The sequence below is a fragment of the Mycteria americana genome, chromosome 9 (assembly GCF_035582795.1).
Source record: "Mycteria americana isolate JAX WOST 10 ecotype Jacksonville Zoo and Gardens chromosome 9, USCA_MyAme_1.0, whole genome shotgun sequence".
Taxonomy (NCBI): Eukaryota; Metazoa; Chordata; class Aves; order Ciconiiformes; family Ciconiidae; genus Mycteria; species Mycteria americana.
This window is the reverse complement of record NC_134373.1, coordinates 25,494,278-25,511,268: the sequence shown is the minus strand read 5'-3', so window position 1 is coordinate 25,511,268 and position 16,991 is coordinate 25,494,278. Positions and strand designations below refer to the sequence as shown.

The window sequence follows — 16,991 nt, the reverse complement described above, 5'->3', positions numbered from 1 at the left end:
AAAGGTCTTTCTTCATAAATTAATTTTTTATAATTTAATGGCTGTCTACTATGTGATGTTTAAGTAACTGATTATTTCTTTATGTACAGAGGTTAAATTTCCCAAATCTTACCCAGACAATGAGTATGGCACTTAGTTCAGACATTTCTGGCAGCAGCTCTTCCCTCCCTCTAACACAGCTATCATACTGCAGTTTTAATTAACGCAAAAATATCAAGTAGTGAGAGATCCAGGTTTGGAAAGTTACCAGATACAGGCAAGGTGCTGCAGGAAGTCTGGACTTTTACAAAGCAGTAATATTCCAGGGAGCATAGAACCAATAATACCACAACTTTTTAAAAAAAGAAAAAACAAAAACACATCTCTTATGACTATGTATTTCACTAGAATCTACACTTCTCAGAGCAGCAATTTACTTTTGAAACTATGAAATGTCACCGACATCTATACTCCAATACTCACACAAAGTTTAAAAACTAAAAAATACTTGAAAGAAACAACTGCTTAGCCCTAGCTCCCGAGCTAGGATGATTTGGTCTGTGGAAACAGGGAGGGCCAGCAACCTGTCCCAATACAAAAGGAAATAAACTTTGAGGTAGATAACTGATCATATACAGCTGACCAGAGAAGTACACAGTTTTGGAAGACAACTTAATTTATCATTCGATTTAAAACGTATGCAATTGTAATAAAGAGCTTTAGTAGCAGTGAATTATCTAATATGTGAAGTACAAATAACTGTGTATTTATGAATCAGGAATTTCATAGTTTCAAAATTGGTTTTCTTTACACTTAACACTTGTAGTGATGATGTAAAGTGTGGCACTGCTTGGATCCAAGTCTTCCTTCATGCTTTTGTGTCCATACATCAATTAAAATTATAAAACCTAAATGCAAATGTACAAAAAAGGCACATTCTCCTAACCGCAAACTGGTCCGGCAAAAATAAAGAGTACAGAAGACGTAATGCTGAGACAAATCAGAATTATTGGTTACTGGCTCTTTGTTCTTTGGTAAAGTTACCTTTTAAAAGTGCCAAGTCTTTTTATTTTTATTTACCTACTATAGAGAGCTAGTACCCAATCAATTATGCTTCTACTTACATCTCAGCTTATGTTTGAAAACGAGTCTTTTAAGCTTTTGCCATTTTGCTGTAATAGCAACTTTTCTGTTTGCTAAGTCTCAGCACAATCCTCATCCTAAAGCACTATCATTAGTATAAAGGAAGGACAAAAACATTCGGTGATATCCCCACCCCAAAACTCCCTACTCTACCTATGCTAAAACTAGAACATCAAGTTAGTTTCTGAAAAAAGGCAAAAAAAGATTTTACATTGCATCATACAGCAGAGTTCCTAAATCATTCAAACTACCAGAGGGAACTATTGGCATATGGCCTTACAAACAATTTATCCTATTAAAATTTCCCCAGTCAGAAAATGTGTTTCACACAAAACATTTTTTCCCCTCTTGCATTTCACTACCTTACATATTATGTGAAAAATCATTAAAAACACTTACTACACATTAAAAAAGCCAAATTTTCAGCAATTTTTATTGACTACCTTTAAAAGCCCTATGCTGCTGTTTTACAAGGCATAATAGACCAGCTCATTTGGTCAAAGCATTCTACACCATTAGTTTGGACTACTTACTGAAACAGCTACAGCATTGAAAGATTTAAGGCAAATTGGAATTTATAGAAAAGGATAAGACACTTCACACTACATTAAAAGAAAAACAGAAAGCTAAAAGACCAGACACTATAACTGCAACACTGCACTAAAGCAACACTCACACACTGCAAGCACAGAACATCATCTTAGATGTTTTACTATTTGAAACTTCAGAAAACCCATTTCATACAATTAAAAAAAAAAAGAAACAAACAAAATAAAAATAAACCAAAACACAAATTCTGTCATGCACGTGAGTAAGTCTTCGTGGTCATCTGTGCATACCCAGAAATTTGAATATTTTTTTTTTGCGTCATAACACTTGATAAAAATTTTTTTTTTACTAAAATAAACCTGTTCATGGGAACAGCTACTAGATGAATTTAAGGTTTTTCTTATGCACCTTATAGAACTTATAGCAAAAATAGTTTTAGTTGATTTCATTATAAATAACATTTTCAAGAACCTGTGCAAAACTGTCAATAATTCCTAAAGCACAATTGATCAGGAAAATCCATGATTGTTTCAGCCTTTGCACCCTTCTCCAGGCCAGGTCAACACTGGACACCTGTAACACAGAAAGGTCAGAGCTAGAGCAGAGTTATAATTGCATGGGTTTTTTCTAGAGTAGCTGTCCATAAAACTAAACCATTTCCTATTTTGGACAGCTGTGAGAAGACTAAGTTAATCTGAGTACAACTTGGAGAAGTAACAGAGGCGGCACTACAGGTGCTTGGCCCTTCCTTCCCAGGGTAAGGCTCTCTGCCAGGCTACAGCCTGCAGTGCATCTTCCCCCTCTAATACCCGTTCAGCATGCGGAGTTCCCACTGGGGAACCGTGAGACTGCACTCAAAGCTATTTCCTTCTTCGTTGTTTTGTTATTGTTGTTTCCTTTTAATTGACCAAAAGCGGCTGAGTGTGTGAGCTTACTCCTGCGGCATCTCCAAGGCTTTTGATCTCTGGAAAAGGAACACAACTTTCTTTCGGTGCAGCCTCAGGGAGACTATGTGCAAGTTACAACGGCCAACGCAGAGACAGCTGCTGTGCCTCCGCGACGCTTAATACTTAACAGCAATTCAGGGCTCATTAAATTTGAAGGAAGACTTCTCAATTTACTATATTGGCTTATATTGCCATATGGGTTTAAAAAAATACCCAGCTAATGAAAAAAAGTTTAGACAATTTTTGAATTTCTCTAGGCAAGACGAAGTCTGGTATTTTAAGGTTTGTACATTTATAGGTGCATATATAATTATCACAGGGTTTTTTCAAGGGTCTTTGACTATTTTCACATAGTAGCAACTTTTTTAAAAGAAGCTATGAAGTTATTAAATGTAGCCATTAAAGGAAAGACGCTGTGTATTTCTGATTGACTGCATCCACTTGTGCAAATGTGCTAGTTGTCATTTACCTCTTATTTATGGCAATATGTATACTGACTTTTAATAGGACATTCCCAAAAGTGCCGCATGTGCATTTAGAAAGAAGTTTCGATTTGACAATAGTAGTGAAGCCACAACAATTAAGAGACCGCAGTGTTCCCTGTATTTAGGGCAAGAAATAACTGTCAATTCCCTCCCCTTCACCTGTCTGAAAAATGACAAGTACCAACATGTTCCAGGGACAGAAATACCAAATGCCATACTCTGAGGCTGAAATCAGTTGAGTAATATTAACCTTCCCCACGTGCCTACTGCCATAGCCATCGCTGACATAGATTTCACTGGCTCCTACTGCATATAAATACAGGTAACAGTACTTCTCTGGAGAATAAAATACACAGAGAACTGGCTTACAGCAAACGCACAGGGTTGCTCGCAGAGCTCGGTATTCTGCACAGAGTCATCATTATAAAATGTGTCTCAGATGGCAACACATCTCATGCTTTCAGGAGGCTAAATACTGCTCCTCCTGCCTGGCCCCAGCCTATGGGGAAGATACTGACAGGCTGGGAGAGAGAGGCAGAACGGGGAGATGACACGCAGGATTACGCTTCGCCGTCTATCACGGATCTCTACTGGTAAAGAGGTTTTACATGCCCACAGGGGAGACTTAAGGCAAAACAAATAATTCCTTGAAAAGCGGTTAACACCAGCCAATAGCCTTGGCATAGGAAACATGCAGGAGCCATGATTTTAACACTAAGAGATGGATAATGAGAAGAGCCTGTGGCTTTGCTTTCTCCCTGCCCTGGCTGCAAATCAAGGATGTGGGCTTTCTCTAGATGCCGGCATCTGGCTGGGCTACAATAATAAACACAGGTCATATGTTGCGCTATGCAGACTGTGCCGTCTGTTGAATGTGCGAAGTTTCCCCATTGGTTTGTTTCTATCTTTACATTCTTGAACATATAAGAAGTCGTTATGCCAATAACAGGGATGAGAGCAGTGTTGTCAAATAACACAGCTGACCTGCAAAATCAAAGGTAACGGCAAAACGTGTGTACTGTTAGATCTATACATTTTAGGGAGAATATCACACAATTAAGAAGTTCCTCACACATAACTGATTATGATTTTTGAGTATCTAATAAATGCTGTGAGGGCTGTAGAAAAACCCTTCTAAGATGGCCTCTAGCACATCACTGCAGCTGAACAGGTCTTTTCAGTCTATGAGGTCTTACAAAATGTGATAAAAAAATTATGTAGTCAAGTTGCCTGGTTTACAAAGCACTCAGAAAAAGCTGAGTTAAGGAACAACTAAATTCCAGAATTTTAAAACATGGAAGATGGAGAAGGGGATGGTTAGTACAAACAATATTTTCAGGATGGCAATCTACAGAAAGCAAAAATTTTGCATGGAAGGAGTTCAGGTAAAGCTAATGATTGGTTAGTAAAGAAAGGCCATGCAAGCAAAACCAGAGGCAACCTGGAGTAGGAAAGTAAAACAACTCTGGAATTAGAGCCAAGCTAGGATGTGGCTTAAAAATTAATTGATGAAATTCTGGACCAAACTGCTTTTTCCTAGAATAAAGGATGAACAGGGAAGTCTTCAGGAGAAGGGGTCAGCAAGGATTTCTACCAGATCACCCCCCGCCTGTGGTCTGTAAGTTAGTCACAAAGCTGCTTCCAAATCTTACATGTACCACAGAACTAGAGGATATTATACGTATAAATACAGTTCCCTTTAGCATTGTGATTCTAGTATTTTTGTGCTAATTCATTGTTATTCTTGTATACAGCATGCTGCCAAGATGAACAAATTAAAATACAACATAATACAGTTATGCTATAGAGAAATTATTAAAACACTATTACTCATAATTCATTAACTCACTTCTGGAACCTGTACTTCCTTTCCTGGCTTCTAAGTCTGGCCAAGTTCAAATTAACTTCACTGCCTGTCCCCAGATATTATCAGTGTTATTTATATGATATAAAAAAAGACTTTTCAATACAGAGTACTGCAAGTTATGAAATATCTTTGAATTCACATCTTTTATGTCACAGGATGAGCCCCTACCTCACAGTTACTTATTTTGCTGATACGTATATGGAGAATGATCACTGGACGTCTCTACTGTAACCTGTTGTTGACCACTGGCTTCCTGCAAATAAAATGGAACACAAGACATGAGACACAAAATCAGGCAGCATTATCTGCAATCTGTATTTCCATGCGACTCATGCAATTAACAGTCTTCAAATCTAAAGTCTTTCTAACATTTCTCAAGTGGGCTATTCCAAATTTGAGGTGTTAACTTTGCATTGAGTTACATTTCAGCAAATAGATAAATAAAATGATCATGCAAACCTTCTATTTCCCCAGCTGCTTTGATGATAATGAAAAAAACCTCTGACATTATAGAAATAAATACATAGAGGGAGCAAATAACTGCTAGTATATTGTCTATCTGCAAATGCAAAAGAGCATTCTGCCCCTCTCCTTTTGAGGGGCAGTAAGAAGAATGAGATCTACTTACCACATGTACAAACACTATTGCTTTGAGTACCGTGGTGTGATTGGCGCTAGGCAACACAAAGAATTGTAGTTGGGACTTTGCACACAGACCCCCAGAAACCAGGGAATTAATTCAGCTGACAGTGCTCTGGCAGATAGTGCAATCAGCTAATTACCAAAAGCCTTTCTGTCTGCCCCCCACACGGGCAGATGCATGAACTGAACCAAACAAGTTCTGGAGTTTCTGGACAAATAGACTTTGAAATGAAATGTTTTTTCTTACAGGCTCTGGAAGAGACCGTCTAGCACTCATTCTGAATACAAGAGCTGCAGCATACCTTGTCCAGCTCCTCTGTTAAGTACCGACCTATGAAAGGGTGTACGGTAAGACAAAATAGTAGACAAACTATTGTCTACCATTTAGTTATGCTCTTCAGTTGGGCTTGCAGAGGGGTTTATTAGGCAAATTACCAAGGTATCCTGAGATGCCAGGGTAAAATTGGGATTCTTTGCAAAAAGTTACAATCATGGTCTATCGGCAGAGAAGTTTGCTCACAGGAAAACTAAATGAAAGATCAAAACTACAGTATACCTTCTGGCTTGTTCCTATTGAAAGTTAGGTTTCACAAAACACAAAGTTCGTCTGAGCTATGGTCAGATGGGGGACTGCTCCAAGTACTGTACTGCTACAAGTACAGGTCATTCTTTGTTTTAATACTAGTTATATTAGTTGAGAATAATGACACTTTATAGTTTTAATATACATTGTATTCACAGTACTTTCACAGTTAAAATGTTAGCTTTAAACAGTAGTTTTCCTAGCAAAAAATTCTATCACATTCATGTCTCTTATCTCTGGTCTTTTATAAAATATACTGACCTCAACAGGAACCGCTGCTGTCTGGACATGGGTATATTGGGGTATGTAGGCTCCTTGCATAGCTGTTGTGGCTGGCATGTACTAGAAAGACAGAGAGTCCATTAAGTTGAGTTAAAGCCCAATCTAAATTCAAGAGTATTCGAAATACCTATCATGATATTGTTTAACAGATATTGACTGTTTCCCTAAAGCAATATATACATGAGAAAGACTTTTGTGTCTGAAATGAACAGGCTTTTCAGAAAAGTGAGATACCTGTTCTGAGGAAACTCAAATTTAGACTTCAAAGACTAGGTAAAGGACTTTTCCTTCTCTGTTAATCCTGATCATCATCTTTTCTTTTTTTAATTCTATCTGCTCAGAAAAGAAGGATCTTTCAGTTTAGAAGCTAGCCTGCATCTCTTCTTCTGATTTAGTTTCTGTTCCACACTTGGTATTACTTTCTGCAACTCTCATCTCCTGAAGAGTAAACACACCTATTTTTTTCTTTTTTGATAACTCTGGAGTTACCTCCTGGGTTCCTTTCATTTGCTTTGATCTATTTTTATTTACTCATTTCCAATTTGTGATCAGCTAACAGACTGAATAAAAACTTCTGAATATGATTTAAAAAGGAGACAGTTCTTAATATTTTATTGGATGAAAGACTACTTAAAGGATTACTTTTTTTCTACATGCAAGCTGCACATGCATACTGCGATCTACACGCACTATTTTCTACTTGTGCAAGTTCTATTTTGTATTAAATTGCTACATACTGTTCCAGTACTGCCTAATGAAAGATGACTCATCTGCTGTGTCAGAGGGCTTATCATTGACGCAGGCTGTAGTGACATGGTGTGGTCCATGGAGGGAGTCAGCACAGCACCCTATTAAAACAGAGAAAGAAAGAAATGGTTGTGGCAACACTCAGATTTTAATTACATTTTGATTTGAGAGTCTAAGTATGGGCTGTCCTTCCGAGGGGATACACCACTAGAACTCTCCTTAATCCCAGGCACTGACTCAGGAAGCAGGTCTGGGGCATTCTGAACAGTCTACTCAAGCAGATGCGTTTTGCACAGTTTGGTAATGGGGTAAGACCTGCCTTGACTTCCTGTTGAACACGCAACTGATGTACAACGCGCTTGAGACACCTGCTGAAAACTCTTTGTAAAATACGAGTTTAACCGGATGCTAACTGTAAAGCAAAAATCTGCACACATTACCAGGTATAGATTCACTTACAGATTCCCTTAGCTTAAGCTTTGGAATTTCATGCTGTAGGAAGAAACTTTTATCTCATCTTTAGGAATGGAGGCTTTGGAGGTACACTCGTGTTAGGAGAATTCTGCCCGTCACATGCGATGTTCACACACAAGACAGCTGCACTACTTAATGGCTGGTTTCATTAGCACACGTGTTTTAGAAAAGTGGGTTAGCAATGCTGATTCTTTGTCTAAACACTAGCTACTATGATGATCTTTCTATCACTCCTGTACCATTTTGTTAACTTCATAAAAAGTATATGTCAAATTTTTAAACGCTTGAGATTGCTAAATATGGAGGGCCCGCTCATAAGGTTTTCAGAGTAATCTGAAATGGAGGGTTACCAACAAATTTCATTCTACCAATCACGTTCTACAAAAACACATTTCCAAATACTTTGTATGACTTCTGCTTGCAGATGTGTTGATTAAAATTGATGGAGGCTCAAAACTAACAGAAATAATTGCAGTGTACTGAAAGCGAGTATTTTGAATCAATAACTAATCCTTAAAAAGAAAAAAGAAAAAAACCATACAGAGTATAGTTGGAAAAACAACCATGTGATCAGTGTAGATGAAATGAGTCACAGGCACATCAAACACTAAAAGAATTTCCTGTCTGTAGTCTGCAGGCTTCTCTGCAAAGCAAATGAGCAAGACAGCACCAGCCTTTGCACAGGCCAAAACTGAAGTCGGGAATCTAGATCTTTATTTTCAACTGTGAAATCTCGTCTTGTATACCTGTGAAACCAATACACCTTATAGCATTATAACATATCAACTTGTGTCTTTCACAGCATGATTTGCAAGATGGTTTTTTATGAAAATCTGTGTTGATAGAAAAGTTAAAAACAGTTGTGTGCATGCATGTTTAACATCAAAAAACAAATACAACAACAATTAAGTGTGTGAGAGAGTGTTCTGGTTCAGTATCACCTTTCTCTGTATGCAGAAAAAGAAAGTGTTCTGCCAAGAAGATTTACATTCTATAATCTGCATGGGGAGGCTAATTAAAGTCAAGACAATATCCTTTCTGTATCTGGAAACAGACTTGTTTGTGAACTACAAGAGTGCATATATTAAAGCACCTGTTATTATTTGTAATGCTCATCTCAAGAAACCTAGTGAGTCTCAGATATAATGGTATTTAATTGGCAAATGACATAGATAAGAAGCAAAATATCATGGGAGAGTATAGATTAGAATGCCTGACAGTCTGGTACAGATGCCACAGCCAAAAGTGTAGGGAGACTAGCATTACTCATGAGCGGTGAAGCCAGAACAAGCTATGCAGGTTTTCTCAAGTGAGTGCCCATAATATCATTTAGTATCACTACATCCATCTGTCTTTCACAAATTATGCAGTCTGAACTATGCTAGACCCATTCTAAAACCTTGGGTCTTCAATTCCAGCTCCTGATAGGTAAACAGTATGTAAAACATTAGTATTTGCAAAGTGCCTTCATTTAAATTTAAAAAAAAAAAAAAAAAAAAAGTTTCCTCAGGATGCTGACTTGGTAACTCTAATTGTCCTCATCACCTCGATAACCTGAAGGCAGCTTTCTTTTTTTCCTAATAAAATGATGCCCCAATTCAGGTTACTATCTTGGTTTCTTTTTTCATTTGATCCATGATTTAATCATGATGTAATTGTCAAAACTCTGGAAGTAATTGGGCAGGAATTGACTTACTTCCTGTTGTTTAAAGTATGTAAAGTGTTTATACAATCAGTAACACAACAACAGAGAAGCATAAAAACTTACTGGGTGCTGCATTATATATGGTTGAGGCTGCATCCAAGAAGGACTCTGAACCTAGAATAAAATCAGTATTTTATTTTTTGTTTTAGTCATTCTTTTCCTGAATACTCCAACTGAGAAATAGCAATAATTTAATAAATCATGTTAACAAGCCCCCTCCCTTATTTATTCAGTTTTAAATGCAATTAGTTACTCTATAGAGAACATTGATTTCTATGAAAAGTGTATTTACTGTACCTGTAAATCAGAAACAAGATTTGGAGACAATATACCACATGCACCTTTCAGAACAGTATACTATGTTTTTAGTGCAGGTCTCAGAAACTTTACCAAGCACACTGAAAGGCTTCAAACAGATGCATGAGAGATTTCTGCTGTGTTGAAAAAGGAGGCACCTTCTGTCTTTGAAATTCCTTTGGGGAAAAGTAATCGGGATCTCAGAAGGTATAGCATCATTTGCCTTCTAGTGTGATCGGAATAAAATTAATTATTGGATTTTCACAAGGGAAAAAGAAACGAGGAATTCTGCTGGAATCTTGTTCCAGGAACAAGGAGAAGATTTAGGAGAATTGTTCTTCTCCAAGACATTGTGGTATGTTATTCCCAAAGCACAGGAAGAGAAGGTTCTGATGAGCATCCCGGCTCTTGCAACTAGCATGTTTTCTCTCCAAAAACACTGACTACCCAAATACTTAAATTGAGGTAGGATGCTGTGTTGGGTTTGCGTGGCAAAGTTTTGCTAGCGGGGGGGCTACAGAGGTGGCTTCTGTGAGAAGCTGCTAGAAGCCCCCGCTGTGTCCAACAGAGCCAATGCCATCCGGCTCCAAGACGGACCTGCTGCTGGCCAAGGGCAAGCCCATCAGTGATGGTGGTAGCGCCTCTGTGATAACATATTTAAGAAGGGGGAAAAAGTTATTGTGCAACAGCAATTGCAGCCGGAGAGAGGAGTGAGAATATGTGAGAGAAACAACTCTGCAGACACCGAGGTCAGTGAAGAAGGAGGGGAGGAGGTGCTCCAGGCACCGGAGCAGAGATTCCCCTGCAGCCCCTGGTGAAGACCATGGTGAGGCAGGCTGTCCCCCTGCAGCCCATGGAGGTTAACGGTGGAGCAGATATCCACTGCAGCCCATGGAGGTCCATGGTGGAGCAGATATCCACTGCAGCCTGTGCAGGACCCTGTGCCGGAGCAGGTGGATGCGCCTGAAGGAGGCTGTGACCCCGTGGGAAGCCCGCGCTGGAGCAGGCTCCTGGCAGGACCTGTGGACCCATGGAGAGAGAAGCCCACGCTGGAGCAGGTTTGCTGGCAGGACTTGAGACTCCATGGGGGACCCATGCTGGAGCAGTTCGTGAAGAACTGCAGCCCGTGGGAAGGACTCATATCGGAGAAGTTCGTGGAGAACTGTCTGGTGGGAGGGACCCTGCGCTGGAGCAGGGGAAGAGTGTGAGGAGTCCTCCCCGCTGAGGAGGAAGGAAACAACGTGTGATGAACTGACCACAACCCCCATTCCCCGTCCCCCTGCGCCGCTGTTGGGGAGGAGGTAGAAAATTCGGGAGTAAAGTTGAGCCCAGGAAGAAGGGAGGGGTGGGGGGAAGGTGTTTTAAGATTTAGTTTTTATTTTCTCATTATCCTACTCTGATTTTGATTGGTAATAAAGTTAACTAATTTCCCCAAGTCGAGTCTGTTTTGCCTGTGACGGTAGTTGGTGAATGATCTCTCCCCGTCCTTATCTCAACCCACGAGCCTTTCATTACATTTTCTCTCCCCTGTCCAGCTGAGGACGGGAGTGACAGAGCGGCTTGGTGGGCACCCGGCGTCCAGCCAGGGTCAACCCACCACAGATGCCTAACTTTGCATGACAAGGTAAACTAAAAAGATTAAAAGGCAAACTAATAGGTTATATGGTTATCTTAGTTAAAAAGAGCTGGTTGCAACAGCTCTTTGAAAAAGCGTGCTGCAAGATATATTACAGGTCAGAACAGAAACATTTCCTCTCCACCTCCTGTAGGTGTGGAGGACAAGGCAGGACTCTGGCCTGCGCTGCACATGCAGAACCGACTCACCACTGCTGCCAGACATTTAAAGCCCCTTAAATGCCTCTGCCATCATTCCCAGAGTCCTGTGAACAGGACAGGTAGACAAACAGTCTTGAAAAAATCCAGGTGAGGTTATTTTCTGCAAGATGGAAATATTTCTTCCCTCCTTTTGGTACTGACTTTCAAATCAGAGTAATATTTTTTTTCTTTTTCAGTCAGAAAAAGAGCAAACAGGAGTTCAAAAATGGAAAACACTTGAACCTTCCCTTTCCTCAGGCAAAAGCTTAATGGCAAAAATACTGGTACAGCCTGACTAAAGCTTTGGCTAATCTACTCATACTATGATAGTAACTGGCTTAGTACTGTCATTTGGGTATACAGGAGTTGCAGAAACAAACACTAGCCAAAACTTTATTAAATTTGTTTACCTTTAATAAGAATAAATCTAGGAACAGGTTATACCATGCCTCAAAGAAAAAATAAATAAATCATGCTCTTGTGATATGTCCTGTTGTGTAGGTGACAGAATGCTGCAGGTTTCAGTGAGAAGGGATCAGTAATGAAGATGTGACTAATACTCAAATTGTGACACTCTTCTGGCCAAGAACCTCCTTCCCCCCCAATACAGAATACTTCAATTTAATTTTCAATTCCTATTACTGTGGCACTTTAAGCATAATGATGTTAGTAACTCCATCCACAATAATTTAAGCTCCATGCCATGTATATTGAAATACTGGGAACAACATTTCTGGAAACATACAGTATTGTGGTCTGCCTATCTCAAGGAGCCCAGAAAAGTGATACTATATTCCTAAGAAGTATATTTCCGTGCCAACTTCCAACCTTTACTTGGATTCTGAATATCTGAGAGTCCTATATTGATATATAATTTATATTTTAATAAAGAATAGCAGCCAATTCTACTGGAATATTTTTCTGGGTAAGAACTTGCTGTAATTTTTGAGGTATTGGTGTAGAAAGCAGAATGATCCAATATACTGAAAAATACAGTACTAGCACTGTCTGCCGAGAGCAAACATTGTGTTGTGTAAGTCACCTCAGAAATTAATATAAAATTAATCCAGCTGCCCTTTACCCCAGAGTACACTGTTTTACCTCCTACATAACGCTTTGCTTGCGCAAGAAGGCATTAGACCTCCAAACTAATATTAGAGAATTCTTCCTCATTCTTCTCGCCTGGAATGGGAGGGTACGGGGCAATTTCTGCAAGGGAAATTTCTGCACTGACCAAATGGCCCACAGTGCCTCTGTTAGCCTTCTATATGCCTTCTGCATAGCCTTCTCTATTCATTTTCACCCATAGTAAGCTAGAAAACTCGGCACGTCTCTCTTACTAAAAAGCAAACGGCCTCTTCTCCTTCCCCTGACATACAGAAGTAAGAATTCTCCAAATTTAACTGGTTTTGGTTATTTATGACCTGAATCACTGACGTTTACTTCATCTATGTGTTAAACAGTAAAATGCCAAAATAGCTGATCATTTAGCTTACACTGGGATAATTGGCATGTCTCAAGTAATAATTACAGAGCATACATCTGAGACTGCCATACTAGTTGCATTAAATGCAAGTTGTTTGTAAACTGAAACATACGATGTCCTAAAACTGAGCATTCCTAAGAGATTTATATCAAAGTACAAAAACCGTTCCATATAACTTCTCAGCATGGTGAATTGTTTGTCAATATCCATTACTGGGGACTCAAGATGACACCTAGCAAAATTCCTTTTCAGGAAGCTTTGGACTGGGCTCTAAGAACAAAAAATGTACATGATTAATGTTTTCATTTATTGTTTAAAATAAAGTAACTTTTTGTTTAGAAAAAGTTCTAGACTATTAAATGCTTTACTCCTAAAATGAAAACACTGAATTTGAATGATAATGCAATTTGAACTCTGAACCCTTCTTCAAATTTCCTTCTCTAATGCCAAGCAAGTTTCTCTACCCTTCTTAGTACAACTACGTAACACATTATTGTTGGGCTTTTTTTTTTGCACTGAAACAACCTGGAGAAAAGTTCAAAAAGCATGGAGAAATATCTCTGAAATAGAATTGAACTAAATCAAGAGGGTTTTAAATAAAGAATAATTATTTTAAAGATATATTATTGACATTAAAAGAACTTGACCAAGAGAAAATGAAAAATCACACATGAAATGCAGAAGTGGCTACAAATACCTTAGCCATCAGCATAAGTTAGAGACTTTGTTTTGCAAGACACCACGTATCTCATTAAATTGCCGTGCTTACTGAAACAAATACACTTTTAGTTTTTAAGGCCTTCATTTTCATGCTGTACAGCATGAAGAGGCCACTTCATTAAAATGAAGCATTATTGGAGAATTCATAAAACCAGATGTAGCAATTGATAAATAAACATAAGCTCCGATGAACCATTTCAGCTACTAAGTTCTAAATACAAACCTGGTATGTGGAAACTGGAGAAGCGATATATGGCGTAATAGATGTCTGAGTGATCATTCTGTTTGCTGTAATACTGTAGGGTGATGGATAAAATCTAGAAAATGCAGAAATATTTATTAAATGCCAGGTCTGTGCATCTTTCATAATGCAAACTGTTTCTTTCTTAGTGTGCCATTATTTAACATACCCATTTTGTAAAGCAGCTGTGGTTGGATCATATGTGAGTGTCATTCCGGCCTTTAAAAAAAAAAAAAAAAAAAGTGGAAAGAAAGAGTTGACAAAATTCATCTCGATTGTAAATTATTTCTCTTACTCCTTCTTTAGCTGTATTATTTTTAACTGAAAATTTGTATTGAAATAGTTTATTACTCTAAGTTAGGGAAAGGTTAATTGACAGAAGGAGTTATATAGTGAAGAGAGTCAGCGATATTAGCTATGAATACAAGTTTCAACTTCCCAGCATGAGGAACAAAATGCAATCTATGAAATACCTGACTAAGAAAACGTGTGTGTGCGAGAGGCAGGGCATGAAGATGATTATGTTAGGGTATTGCCTACAATATATTAACTATATGAATGAATGGGGAGTGCTGTTTTTCAGAAGACACATTTGAATTTTCTTGTCTCATATAAATTGAGGTGTCTAGGCTGGCTAACCACAGTAAGCCTATGAAACTATTATCTTGAACATTAAAGACTAAAAAAGCTGTGACTAAAAAAAAAATAATGCTGCATTGCATTGGTATACTATTTTAATCTCATGAAAGTGATGTGCATTTCAGTGCTGCATAAATCAAAGGATTATTTACTACATGTAAATAAAGTTATGTTTCAGGTAGTTTTATAATATGAGAAATATCTCAGGCATATTCCTGACCAAGTTGAAGGAGATTTTATTGGTCACTTCAATGAGGCAGGATTTAGTGTTTCACATTTTGCCTTTTTTCCTCTTAAGATACAGTTAAGTGTTTTATAGAGTTGCAAACTGTCAGGTAAGACTTGCTTGCGCATTTTTAATATGCCAAAGAGCCAAGCCAAGAAGTCTCAATGCCTATCATTTTCATAAGTGTTCATTATTGTACACCCACACTAAAGCTTGAAGGGAGGACTTACAAGTCTCACCTCGCCTTCTCTGTGCCATGCTCTTCCATTCTGTATATATTTATTCTGATTCTGTCTCTTTTTCTGTCCTCCATCGGCAAACTTGCACAATAAAGGTTCTGCAGGAACTGAGAAGAAAGGAATATTAGTTGAAGTAGCGTTCATACACAGGTGTTCAGCGCTCCAAATGAGGTATTATTTTTAAGCTATATTCCCAATACGACAGTTAAATAACATGGATTCATACTACAGCATCAACGATTGTTCTGCATAGCACAAAGATAGCTGCCACAAACAAATAGAGCATCTGGAATGCCTTATATATTTGATTTAAATTACTGCTCTAAAACCTGTTGGAAAGAATCATGGTCTGTGTATTCTGAGTATGTGTCTGTTGGTCTGAGGATGAATGAGAAATGCCATCTGAATTCTGAGCTTTGCCTCTTAGGAGGTACATCTAAGGAGGGCGGAGAATAAATCTGGCCAAAGGCCTTTAAAATTATTCCCCCCACTCCTTGGAGGTTTCAGTAATGTCCCAAAACACAAACTGCTCTGCTCATCCAGAACAGCCAGAAGAGCTGGCACAGTACCTCCACTTAACTCTACCCAGCAGGGTGGAGTGGGCACCTTTATCTCCTGCCACCTTGCACAAAAAATGCTACAACTGCCCATTCCATTTTTATCTCTGCTCTATAAAGAGCACACAATGCAACGAGATATTCTTCAAGATTTTTCTTTTACCTTGTTCTTTGCATACTGTCATGAAATGGTATCGCTGTACTTTTTTTTTTTTTTTGCATAACATAATCCTGACCATGACTTCAATTTCTAATGTCAAAATTCAAGCAATGAAAAGAAAAGTTTGCATAGTATTCTTTCCCTATTTCTAGCTTAAACTGTAATAGTTTCTGAGTACCTATGGCTGAAGCCCAGCTCTGCTACATCACACCACACCCTCCCTAATCACAGGGTGGAAGCACTGTTATGACTTGGATGTGAACACTTCTCTGCCAATAATTCCTGACACATGAGCTGTCTAAGCTTTACCATGACACTCCTCCAGCCGTTTGCTGTTTGGAAACACCTGCATGAGACATGGCTGGATCTGAAAACATGCAAGTTTCCAAATGTAGAGTAAACACATAGGGTGGGAGGGCCACCCGCAAAAAACCAACCCCAAGAAAAATTTTAGCATATCTATATCATGCAACAAAATCTATTAGTAGAACCGTGGCCAGTGCTGATGTGCTCTTCACTCTGTCTGCATTTACAAAAGATGATTGGTATGGAAAACCTCAGAGACTTATTACCTGGCAAAGAGCCTGACTTTTAAACCATTGGCACAAAACTAACGCTAATGGCCAAGTCACCCCTGGCTTTAGATGGCATACCTAAAACACCAGCTCTGGTTCTACTGGGAAAATATCTGCTTCCTACATGATACCTTTTTTGACAGCCTTCTCTATAAAAGATGGATGGACTGGGAGACGGAACTGGTATATGGTTCCCCGTCTCATCTCCAACACGGACCACACATCCATCAGGGACTTGTACCTCTCCTACCCACGCGCTGTTATTCAGCACTCAAATAACTTTGATATCAGAAAGTCAGACTTTAGTACTAAACATGACAACTGAATTAATTTAAAATGTATTATCTTACAAAAAATTGTAATTAAAAATCCTATAATGATAAAATAAACCAGGGAAAGGTGAGGCTAATGACACTGGAAAAACTATTGGAGGCCTACGGACAGCGGAGGAAATGCACAAGGAAATTCATAGAAACTCTAAAGTAGGAGACAGAAACTGGAGAACAGTGTCTTCAAAATCTTGCATTTCTGAGGGGGTTTTTGGCATTCCCAGAATTGAGTTTTGCTTTGGGGTCTTCTATCATGAGAAAAAACTTCTGTCTCAGCATATCTGGGGCAAAAAGGTACTATATC

At 38.7% G+C, this 16,991-nt stretch overlaps 1 protein-coding gene across 6 annotated transcripts in view; it reads right to left on the bottom strand.

The window, feature by feature from the left end:
• Positions 1 to 483: 483 nt before the first annotated feature.
• The window catches only part of RBMS1 (RNA binding motif single stranded interacting protein 1), a 149,703-nt gene continuing 133,195 nt past the window's right edge, over positions 484 to 16,991 (bottom strand). For 5 of the 6 annotated variants that reach the window (XM_075512061.1, XM_075512065.1, XM_075512060.1 and 2 more), the window contains 8 exons: positions 15,058 to 15,173; positions 14,132 to 14,181; positions 13,945 to 14,038; positions 9,467 to 9,517; positions 7,215 to 7,325; positions 6,457 to 6,537; positions 5,139 to 5,223; positions 484 to 2,244 (listed from right to left, as the gene is read on the bottom strand). In XM_075512061.1, the coding sequence (XP_075368176.1) occupies positions 5,146 to 5,223; positions 6,457 to 6,537; positions 7,215 to 7,325; positions 9,467 to 9,517; positions 13,945 to 14,038; positions 14,132 to 14,181; positions 15,058 to 15,173 (581 nt within the window). In that variant the 3' untranslated portion in view covers positions 484 to 2,244; positions 5,139 to 5,145. The remainder of the gene's footprint in view (positions 2,245 to 5,138; positions 5,224 to 6,456; positions 6,538 to 7,214; positions 7,326 to 9,466; positions 9,518 to 13,944; positions 14,039 to 14,131; positions 14,182 to 15,057; positions 15,174 to 16,991) is intronic. The other variant, XM_075512062.1, reaches the window with a different exon arrangement.